The 12,048-nt window shown below is 46.3% G+C and overlaps 1 protein-coding gene across 2 annotated transcripts in view; it reads right to left on the bottom strand.

Moving 5' to 3' along the window:
• Positions 1 to 227: 227 nt before the first annotated feature.
• The window catches only part of GPC3 (glypican 3), a 145,799-nt gene continuing 133,978 nt past the window's right edge, over positions 228 to 12,048 (bottom strand). For both annotated transcript variants that reach the window (XM_027645516.1, XM_027645517.1), the window contains exon 8: positions 228 to 1,400. In XM_027645516.1, the coding sequence (XP_027501317.1) occupies positions 1,225 to 1,400 (176 nt within the window). In that variant the 3' untranslated portion in view covers positions 228 to 1,224. The remainder of the gene's footprint in view (positions 1,401 to 12,048) is intronic.

The raw sequence follows: 12,048 nt of genomic DNA, 5'->3' as shown, positions 1-12,048 counted from the left end.
ATCACTCTAGTAAAGGCAGCCTGTTAAACAGAAATATGTAACCATCCTGGCCAGGAACCAAACCAAACCAAACACTCCCTGGCCCCAGCCCTTCCATTTAATCAGACCAAGCCAAGTCTTTCCATGGTGGCCCTGAGCCGGGCACAGTTGGCCTTCCCAGGCTGCCCACTCCAGTACAAGACTTAGTATCATCTCAAACCCATGTGAGATGACTTCCACTGCACCACTTATAGAGCAACCAATCTTTATTTTAGAGATAGCTTACGTAAAGTAACATGCAAAGAAACACATGAGTAAGAGTCTCATCTGCCTCAGGCTCTTACAAATCCTTTTCTTTTCCTCCTCCATAGCACAACACGTTGGACGCCCGTTATTCATCCCTGTAAAGCACAGCGTGTACATCCATGCCGTCTGTCCTTTGGCTGGAGCTGTGTTAGCAGATTTCCCGTGGGAAAGGAGGTGCTTCACTTCTGAAGAATAAAACCAGGGCATTGCATGGGTCACAAGGATGCTGGTAGGGACCAGCCACCTGAACTGACAGGCTTCAGGACCCTGCTAGGATGTGAGCAGCAAAGTCACCTGCAACTTGCCACGATGCAAGAGGGTTTTGTGCCCAAGGAAGCATGTCTCCATGATAATCCCAGTGCATGGCAACTTCTCATCCATAGCATCTTTCCTCCTGCTGTGTGTCTGATCTTCTCTCTCCCTTGTCTTCACATGCCCTCAGTATTATGTCCTGGCCAGATTCCTAGGGGTGAGACTTGAATTTGGACTAAGTACAAAAACCGTTTGAACTACAGAAAAAATCTGTATTAAGTCACGTAGGATCAGGGGTCTGATATTTGCTGAGAGTATTTCATAAACTGTAGGTGTTCTGTACCCCATGCATGTTTGAACAACTCAAGATGAAATATGGTCTTCACCTTAACAGCAAGAGAGAATTCAGTCTTCAAAAACTGCGAGGAACACAGTTTAATATGAACCCACTCAGAGTAAATAGGATTATCTTTAAAAAGCACTGTTACCTATTTCATAGTCTGCCATGAAGCAACACTTTTTTAGTTTGGTTTTTTTTGTGTGAAGATACCATATTCTCATATAGAAGCAACTCAGGTCATTTGTCCTGTCTTCGGAAATGTGCATATATTTCAGAAGAAGTTCCAAATGTCTTCCTCATTAAAAAAAAAGGCATGGAGAGACACGGAGCGATGCCTCCAGCACCGCTCACGGCCAGTGGCCCAGCAATAGCAGCGGGACCAGGGCAATGGCAGAGGCAGGACTGGGGTGGGCAGCTGCACTCCCAGGGTCACTGCTGGGCACTGTGGCACCATCTTTGTTTTGCTGATTTAGAAGCTGCTTATTTGCAGAGATGTCGTCCATATCCAGGTCATACGCCAGCTCTGAAAGCAGAAGGAGAGGGCTGGTTAGTAACAGGTGGTGTGTATTAACATTCTGACACATGGCACCTCCAGCCTCCCCCAAAACTGGGGTCCTGGGGGCAGCCCCTGAAACAGCTGAGGACAGCTGGGTCCAAGTGCAGCCAAAGACATCATAGCAGGGCTGGATGGGCCAGAAGAGCTTAGCAAACATCTTGTCAGTCCTGCACCCACTGGTCCCAGAGTACCTCCCAGTATCCTCTGTTTGGAGAGACCAAAACATCATAACTGTGCCCCTGTAAGAAAAAAAAAGAGATAAGGGGATCTGCCTTACTGGAGAGCTACTCCTAAAGAAAACCAGCTGAGCTTTGGAGCAGGTGTTTAGCAATGCAAATCATGTCTGCTCCCCAGGCACCACAAGAATGTGTGCAGGAGTGAGGAAATCCTGGCGAGCACAAACAGTTCCCCAAACCCAGAGTCAGCAAAAGGCTTTGCTCACCAAAACCTCCTGGTTGTAGGACCTGAGGAGCTCTGCATTTCTGCAATCTTACGTAAGAGTGTGTAAAATATGCTCCTTATAGCACAAAGAACACATCCCATTCCAGTTCCACCTCCTCAAAGCACTGGAGAGGAAGGAATGTGAATGGATCATGCACTCTGGGCATTCTGGTGTTGCAACATGTGGACTTTGAGATGAAGCACATGTGGGTTCCAACCCAAGAAAATGTCCAGTATGGAAGTTTTGATAGTCCTGACAGAGGAGCGTGACATTAATGGGGGAAAAACTTGTGGCAACCCATCACTGGCTGTGAGGGACCTGCTGAGCAGTAAGTCACAGTCACCCTTGTCTTCCTGCGACAGGGAAGAATAAAGTCCAAATAAACAATGTGGAAAACTAACATCAGCAGTTCTCAGGGCCAAGAACAAAAAGGAAAAGTTGTTTTAAGATGCCATTAGCCAGATCCACCTGGGGTGATTGTCCCTGTCAATCAGCTGGACTGAGTGGGTGCACCCATGCTTGACTCAGGGCAATAGATCCCTTGTTCCCCTGGGGTCCAGGTTTCTCACCCAGACAGGAATCACTTAAGCCTTTTCATCTTATCCCCAGACCCTGGCCTTTGGAAGTGGAGGAAACTGTTGGTTTCCATCAGAAGAGTCCCTGGCTCAAGCCTTTTACAAGCCTCCTGGATCACCAGCATGTTGACAGGTTTGGATCATCCCACCGCACCCCTGAGAAAGAATCCAAGAGGCTGAATAAACACTCTATCTAAAAAATGCCACATCAATCCAATGAACACCACTGCCAAGGCAAACAGGGAGTATTTCTTAATCAAAAAATACCCAAACATTGCAAAACAAAAGCAGAACAATATTAGCATGACAAGTGAGTCAGCCCAGGCCATCAAAGGGGGTCAGAAATGGCTCAAAGGAAGTAGCTTTCCATGCACACTAAGGGCCAGGTGCGAGCAAAACCCACTTGGTAAAAAGAAAGGTGCCACCTGAAAGGAATGTCCTGGGAGGCCATCTCAGAGGCCCACATTGGGCTGCTTTCCAAGCACAGACAGAACAAGTCCCTCTGGCATGAGGGATGCTCAGGCTTCAGGGCAGTTTGGGAGCAGCCTGGCTGCACCACCTTATTTTCCCAAGCTCATTTCTGCAAAATAAGTAAAGAGATTTGGAGTTAATTAAATCCCAGCAGATTATTTCACAGTCTGTTGTTTTACAAAAGACTCCTCAGCTGCCACAATGTTGGATCAGGGCAACGACGACCTGCCCTGGTGTGTTTTGGAAAGTATTTCCCCACATTCCAAAGGCTCCTAAAACCTAAAGGATGCTCTGTGGGGTCACAGTACCATGAGGCACCCACATGGCTCCAGGCCAGTGATCATCAGAGCTTTTGAGGCAGAATATTCTCACTGGACATCCTAGCAAAACTAAAAAAAGATCCCCAGGAACTGAGTAACTACTCTTGCCTTCCATTTAGAAAAGAAATTTGAAACAAAAGAGTGTTTCAGCAAGGTCCTTAACAGCACAATGCGTTTTGACATCCCCATTTACAGTCTCATTCTGGGATGTAATTTATGAGATGAGAGTTCCTGCAGCAGCTGAATTGTGTTGGAAACATTCAGCCAGAATGTACCAAAATGAACATTTCAGACATATTCCTCTCTGTGGGAAAATTTCAAATTCTGGGATTTCACCTCAGTTTGAGCAAGGGTAGTTTTTTTAAATCATGGCATTTCACCCAAATGGAGATGATGATTCTCTCACTCATCCATTTTAACCAAATTAAAGAGAAGAGAACAGAAACCCTTTTGTCATCAGAGATTAGAGTGCTACTTTCTTTGTCTTGTTTAAATGCTTCAGCAGTTTAGCACCTGGGTGTGCCATTTGTTTTCACTGTTCCTTCCATTGTCTCCTACTCTGGGCTTATTTGTGCCCAACTGTATTTTTAGGCTTGATGGATTTAGCCAAACATCTTTTATTTTGTATTAATAATGCATCTGTAACTCTTGCAAATCCCTTTCACTTAACTTCTAATGAACATCAGAGTACATCAGAGTAGAAGAAAGTAAAAAGTATGAGCCTCTAACAGACCTCAGACAGCTGATAACCAGGTCCAGGCAATTACGACACCAAAAATACACATCACAGAAACACAGAATGAGTACAGTCAGAAGGGACCACAGTGGGTCATCTGGTCCAACCTCCCTGCTCAAGTAGGGTTGTCCTAGAGCACATTGCACAGGATTGTGTCCAGACAGTTCTTGAGTATCTCCAGTGAGGGAGACTCCACATGCTCTCTGGGCAACCTGTTCCAGTGCAGTCACCAGCACAGTAAAGTAGTTCTTCCTCGTATTGAGGTGGAACTTCCCGTGCATCAGTTTCTGCCTGTTGCCTCTGGTCTTATTGCTTATATTATTGCTAATAATCATATTTCAAATCCTGGAATCCAAATATTCTTAACCTGGTACTTCTTGAGAGGGCTCCATTACAATTTCCAGCCTTTGCTAGGATCTCCAGTTAGTCCAGGTCACCACCACATCTCTGCACCTCTTCCTCCCACAGCTGCTGGGAGCGAAGGACCCTGGTAGCAGGGATGGAGCTGCAGGATGGCTGGTGGGGTAACAGAAACTAACCTTCCACATATTGTTCTGGTCACTTCCACCCAAAACTCTGCCCTTACACTGCAAAATAACCCAAGAGAAGTTGGTCCTCTGTCTCCCCTCTTGCCCAGCTACCTTCTGCATTAAACATCTCCACAGCCCCAGCTCTGATCACCCAATTCAATGGCATCAGTTTCTTAGTTTCTTTGGCCTGCAAAGACTTTTTTGGGAGAGCAGGAAACTAGAAAAATCTGTTTCTGTTTATAATCAGTTGGAGTCCAGGGGGTATTACCAACAACCTGCGCTAATTACGAATTCAATCTTCACTCATTTTGCCCCCTCTTGTCCTCTGGACCGCAGATTAGATAATCCCCTTAAAATAATAGTCAATCATTAGCTCTGCTTTTTTATTCCCCCCTCACGCAAGCCGAGCGTGCTCTGCCGTTTCCCGGAATCCTCACACAGCTGGTGAAAGGTCTCCAGCCGCACACAAGCCGGTCCCTCCGGAAGCATCCTTTGTAACCAAAGCCCCTCTAACACAAAGCTGCTGCGCTGTGCTCCCAGGACTGCAACAGCTTCAATGGTCTCGCAGCGTGGATGACAAAACCTGGCGCCAGCTCTACAACACGCACTTTCCGCATCCACAGAATAAAGCGGCAGCATTTTTCCATGGATTAGGAATAGAATTGGGCATACTGACTCTGCACAAGCTTATTGGGCAGGAATCATTAAAAAGCTCTTCTTGCTGAACCACACCAGCTTTGGAGACAGCTACAAAAGACGGCTGTTTTGAGTTGGGATAATAAGTCCCATGGCAGCTGGCACAGAAGGAGCCGGGAGGATGAGTGGCACACAGGCCACTTACAGCAGGCTTTCCTCTGCCAAATTCACTGCTGCCTACCAAAACACCCTTTTCCCCCCCCAAAAGGACAACACACAGCCTTTAGCAAAGAACCACTAGCAAATGCCACTCTGGCAAATGACCTCCAAGAGAACAGTCCCGCAGGCTGGTCTCGGCTGCTGCCCAGAGCCAGGGAATGTCATCTCACAGGCAGGCATCTGGGCTGCCCGCCTGCCAAGCCTGTCCCGGCACATGGTTCCAGTGACGGCCCTAATATAGTAACAGAGCCATGATGGATGGCCATGCATGAAAACCCTCTCGCCGTGTCATCTGATAGCTCTGCCAGCACCCCGTGCAGCGGTGACGGGTGCGAGGGGATCCCATCACAGGAGAAACCATCGTGCCCAACGCAGCGTGTTCACCAAACAGGGCTGCTGAGTGGGCCAAGGCACCTGTAGGGACGTGGTGATGGCCCTTGTTTGCAGATGATGGAAACTTGTGGCAGGAAGGGAATGGATTGTGGCCATGTGTTTCCAGTGAGTGCAAAACACATCAAGTAGAAATGTCAGTTTGGCAAGCTCCTGCATCTGCCAACGTCTGCCTGCATCTTTCCTTCAGGACTGGTTTAGGAAAGCATATGCTACCACTGCAATGAGAATGACACTCTCTAGGGTACACTGCTTGGTTTAATTTTTTTAAGCAGCAAGCATCTTCATTGTGGGCAACAGTTTGCCAATAGATATATTAGACTTGCTATCTCCAAAACAGGACTGGACTTCTCAAAGGGAGAGATGTTTGAGTCAAGCCCAAACTGTTGACTCATTACAAGGTGAAGCATAAAACCCTGTGATTCCACAGACCAGGCTACCTGACCCTGGCTCCCAACTCTTTCCGTCTCTACAGTACCAACTGCTTCACTCTCACAGGTGTTTGCACCTGAAATTCAGAAGAACAGTCCAATTTCATCTCAAACTCTTCCTGTTGGAACACCAAAAGCTCTGCTCACCTCAGCCTCCAGTTATCTGGCTTTCTCATGCAAACAGCTCATCCTACAAACACACCTCTGCCTCCACAAAGGCAAGATGTGAACCCATCCGTGGGGTTACATGGCACAAACAGCTGCAACTGCACAGATACAGCTGAGATCCCCAACCCTCTGCTTCTCCAAAATACCTTAAACTCTTCCAAACACCTAGCCAAGCATGGTTTCATCTCAACAGGGAGGTTTTGCCCTCTGGCTTATTACCGCTAAAATCCTGGAGCACCAACAGGTTTGCCAGTTGTCTTCTTGCACAACGAGCTGCAACAGCCCAGCCATAGGTGCGGCCGTGCCGGGGTGTAATTAAAGCGCTGAGCCAGGGCTGGATGTGGTGCTTGTGTTGGCACAGCCACGAGATCACCGAGATGGATGTGCAGCATGTGCATGGTCTTGTGCCTCTGCTTTTCCACCTCCTCCACAGCAATTTAGGAGGTGTGGCTCTTGGCAATACAGATTTTGGGAAAAAAAATAGAAGAAGAAAAAAAGCTCAACACTATCCTGCTGCAACATGGCTGAGAGAGCTTGGCGCGGCTCAGCAGCAAGTGGTAAAACCAACTTCCCAGGCAGAAAACCAAGGGAATCGGGTTGGGATTGCTGATTTGCAAACCAAGACTTTTCTCCCTCACCTTGCCTCTTTGACAGCTCTTGGCTCCTGGTGTGCCACCGACGGCCCCCAGCCTGCAGCACATGTTCCCCAGTGACCCAGAGACTGCAGGCACCACCACAAAAACCAGCACTGATTGGGGATGAAGTTCCCCTAGGATCAAAGCTCCCTAGAAGGCAGTAAATAAATTGACTTGGGGGGATGAAGAGGTGAGGAAGGTCCATCTCACTCCCACACCAGGTGTGCAACCAGGTGCTGTTCGGGGTACACCAGGCAATGAGCTCTGCAAGGCAACCAGTATGCATGTCCTGGCTCCCTAACATCCAGTACTACTACAAAAGTGTCTCCACAGACGTCCTCAGGCTTTTGATGGGGTGAAGGGGCAAAACATCCTCAAAAACCCAATACATCATATGGTACAGGCGGAGGGGCTGCACCATGACCTCAATTCAAGCAATTGCTCCTCCACCCCACCTTGGCCAGAGGCTTGGGGTGAGGAAGGGCTATCATTTATGACCTGGACCTATGTTTACTTCAAAAACATACTCATTAAATTCCTCTTTGCTCCTTGGTTTGTTCTAGATTTACCCTGAAGAGAATCTGGCGTCTGCAACTGCATTAATCATTTTCCCTTTGGCAGAGTGTGAAAGAGTTTCTGAACTACGCTCGCGGAGAGGAGCCACAAAAACGCATTTAGCAAAATGCGCTCATGTAATCTATTAAAAATTAACAAATCTCATTAGCATTATTAATTGGAAGTGCCAGACTCCTTGTGTTTTGCTGATGAGGTAGCATGCCCTGGTCTCATATCCAGCTGTAAGGTCCAGAAGAAGAGCTGCTACCTAAAGGAACCAAGGAGAGAAGCACTGAAAAATAGGGAGCTAAACATGTACAGCCAAAAACATTGACAAAGGCAGGAGTCGAGACAGAAAAAGACAAATAGTTGGAAACAGAAGAGTATGAATGGAAGTGAAGTGATTCATGTGGCAGCAATATAGGATTGGGTCAACCAATGCTCCTGCAGATCTCCCATGTACATCAGCCAAGACAGATGTGGAGTCATTTTCTTCCTCTTTGTAGACATTCAAGATCTAAACCACGAAGCGATCCCTTCTGATCACTCTGCTATCACCTGAGACATCTCAGGAACAGTCTTGATTTTGGGAGGTATGGTTCCCAGTGATAGAAGAGCAAAATGAAATGTTTCATATTCTAATAACTGAAAACAGTATAATCACATCAAACTGAAATTTTTTCCTTCATCTTTTATCTCTCAAAAGGTCTTTGGATATGACCAGGACAGGTGGTTCTTGCTTGCTGCATGCTGGCCTTCAACTCTTCAAGCTCAGGACACTTAGTGACATTCAGGTGCTGGCTAAATGCAGTTCTAAGGGGAATGTGAATGGTTCCTGCCTTCCAGATGCTAGCCACTAAAACTAGCCCTCAAGGCAGAATAGTATTTCTCAATGCTTGATTAGAAAAGTCATGGTGGTGTTACAGCACCCAGGAACATCTGACATTGTCCTTTGTGACTCACTGCATGCAGAAACCAGACATGAACAGTGCCCAGGCCATGGAGACCAGGGGTTCGTGGCATTCATGTTCCAAGTGGGAATCCAGGAATGTGCCTCTTTAATCAAAAAGGACCAGGATTTTGTGCAACATCTACATTCAGTCAAAAATCCCTGGACATCCATCAGGGCTTACTTACCTTTTAAGGAAAAAGAAAAAAAATCCAAGGCAGATGGTGTTTTGCTCCTTGAACACACATGTAAAGAAAGTGCTGAGCAGCACTCTCAGCCTGGGGATCAAACTGACAGACTCAACCAGGCTCATGATGCCCAGGGAAATATCTGGAGTGAGATTTCAGGTCATGATCCTAGAATTTTGGGTAGTTCATGGACAGATCTGCTCAGCACACAGGTAGAGCTGGTGGGTAGGCTCAGGCATGGTGGTACACCGTGCTCTTCTGCTCACCCTGCCTCTGTTCCTGGAGAAACTCCCTGCTCTGTGCTCTGACATAGCCTGGGATCACTGGTATGGATGGAGAGCAAGCTCCTCCTGTCCATGCTGGGGGAATGTTTGCATAGAGCATAGGCTGAGGTGAGGGAGCTGCCAAGGGAAGGGAGCCAAGAGGCTACAGCATCTCCTGGCTTTTCTAATTGTGTTAAGCTGCTAAAATAAATAAATAAATAATTAAATACATACATACATACATACATACAAACCTGGACCTGCATTAAAACAACATAAAAGTGACTTCAGCCTATAAAAATGGGGTAATGCAGATGGCCCTGGGAAACATCACCATACCCAACTTTCCTACTTTATATAGAAGAAGGTTTGGGTTCATAGACTGGAACTCTTTAACAGCTTCAGGTCACGTTCCCTGTGCTGGAAGAAGCCCCAGAAACAGCCCGTGTAGTCTGAAAACAGGACCTGGTTTTGCACTACCTTCTGCATGGCTGCAGAGAAAGACCCAAATTAAACCCAGCTGCTTACTGGGTGTGTGTAACATCTGATACAAATCCAGGCTGAGTCCTGCTCCCTGCCTCCATCCCAGGCCAAGAGCAAACCCTAGTCCCAAAACACCAGTGGAATAATGGTGCTGAAAGCTGGATCTGGATGGTGGTCACAGTTCCAATTGGAAACCCAGTGTCATCCCTGCTGAGCACCAGGACACTGTGGCAGCAGAGCTTGGGCTGTGTTGGACCCATGCCATGATACTTGCTCTTTCTGGATGCCAAGGGTCTCCCTGTTATGCTTGGGGACCTACAGCTGGGAACATGTTGGAGCTCAAGGAGACCACCTTGACTGCCCCCACTCCAGCAGGAGGGAGCAAGGGATGGAGGGGATTGGCATCTCCCCCAGTCAGTCTGTATGGTGCAGCCACAAGAAGGTGCTAGGGACAAGGACTCACTGCTCATTTGGTGGGAGCATCCAAATTGTTCTGGAGACACCTATATTGACCCAGCAAGCAGTGTAAGAAGGAAGTGACAACTCAGTAGGGCTCCAAGGTCCACAAATGCCTCCTTCTCTATGCTATCTGTAGCAATCATGGCTCACTCTCAGGAATGTCACAATCACAGTGGAAAATCAACATAAAAAGGCTACATAATCCAGTTTGAAAATCCCTTCAAAAACACAAAATCTTCTCTAAAATGGATTACAGAGATAAGAGTTTCCTGGAAATCAAGAATTGTGTTTCAGCCTCCTCCCTCCACCCTCTCAGAAAAAAGAATCAGGCTCATGCCCCCCAACACCTCACCACACTCCTCCCCAGCCATCACTCCAGCCTTGGGGAGCAATAGCAGCTGCCTCCAGCCCCTAAAAACAGCAGAGTTGTGTCTACCTGATTTTGCCCTAAGCACTATTTTGGGGCACAATCTGATGCATGTATCTGAGCCTATGGACAACATGCATCAGTGGGAGGAAAGCTGCCTGCACAGGGAGAGGAGGGGATGACTGTCAGCCTCCTGCAAGCTTTTTGGTCCATCCCTTCTCCAAACAGGCTCCATGGGACTGTATAATGTGCTGCCATGGTTTTGTGAGCTGCAGGAGGCTGCACCCAACCCTGTGGGTACCCAGCAGAAAAACATCCTCTTAAGTCAAGGTGGTCTTGTAAAAAATCACTGATGTGCCAATGGTGATAGCAAGAGGAGAAAGGTCAAACACTCATGAGCCGATTATATAAAAATATTTAGCAACCACACCATTATTATTCTGGTAGATTAAAATCAGCTTTTTGTTTAATATTTTGACTCAAGCATCTACAGTTGATGGTGGCAGGACAATCTTCTGTTGGGAATTTTTATTTTGTGAGAGTATTTGTGCTTGCTTTCTTGTTTGGAACAACAACAACAAAAAAGGATTGCAATATTAGCATTCCTGGCAGAGCACACATTCAAGTTCCTGACCTGTTATTGCTCAAGGACTTTTGCAGCTGCAGATGCCTGTTTGGAGCTACAGTTAGGTCACTTTGAATGATGCTCACAGAATAAGGATCAAAACGCTCACAGCTTGATCAAAAGGACATTTTATGAACATTGCAGCCCAAGTGCTGATGTGAATACTTACATTCGCCCTTATATTACCTCAGCTCAGTTCTAATAAAATTAACACCCTTCTAAATAATGCACTCAATTTTTATATGTTTCATGTTTTTCTGCCTTATGGCTTTGAAAGCATGTTCTCAAAACCTTTACATCACTCTGGGAATGTTCAGTTGTGCTGGGATCTGAAAATCAACTTCTTGTCCAGAGGAATAACGGGGGTTGCAGCTTTGTATCATTGTTCCACCTGCTCTAACCTGAATTTATCCACTAAAGACTGGGGGGGTTTCCCCCACAAAAGAGGGTAAGACAGTCAGACTCTTTCTTTTCCCAGTAGGAATTACCACCTGTAAATAAACAACCAAAAACTGAACTACAACCTCCAGCAGCATAAATGCTCCTTTGAAAAGAGACAACAGAAAAAACAAAGCAGGGAAAAATCCAGTCTCTTTTCTGCATTTCCCTTGCACATTAGAGGCAAAATGAACTTACCAGTCCAGGACAGGGGATGTCTTATTGGTGCAATACAGCCGCTTAACTGTTCTTTAGAGATATTCATCTCAAAAGCCAGAACAGAAAGAGCATTTTCCCCCCTTTTATTTATTTATCTTTTTTTGTGCCAACTCACCTTAGCTGAAAAGCGCATTGAGATTGTAATTGTGGGAAGGCCTCATCTAGTAGATTTGTAAACTCAGCTATCGGCTTGAATTACTGGAATTAGCAAGGCTAATTTAATGTCACTGTTCAAAATAGCTCAGATTTGGAATTTCTTAATGGCCTTAGGAAAAGGAGTCTTTATGCATACTGCAATCTAGGCTTCATTCTTAGACTAAATTCCTTCTCATAGATTTTGTGAATGCCCTGTTTTGTAGCCAACACAAACTCTGTCCAGTAAAATAATGTAAGGACTCAGAATGAAAAGAGATTAGCTGTTCCCTGCTCCTGTTATTTTAAAGCAGAAATAACTTTGGCTTCTACTGATTCATAGACAAAGCTTGAAATGCAAAGCATGCTCAACTCCAGATTCAG

This window comes from Corapipo altera, unplaced genomic scaffold, assembly GCF_003945725.1.
Source record: "Corapipo altera isolate COAL_440 unplaced genomic scaffold, ASM394572v1 65, whole genome shotgun sequence".
NCBI classification, from domain to species: domain Eukaryota; kingdom Metazoa; phylum Chordata; class Aves; order Passeriformes; family Pipridae; genus Corapipo; species Corapipo altera.
The sequence above is the reverse complement of the archived record's forward strand: the minus strand, read 5'-3'. Positions and strand labels throughout refer to the sequence as shown.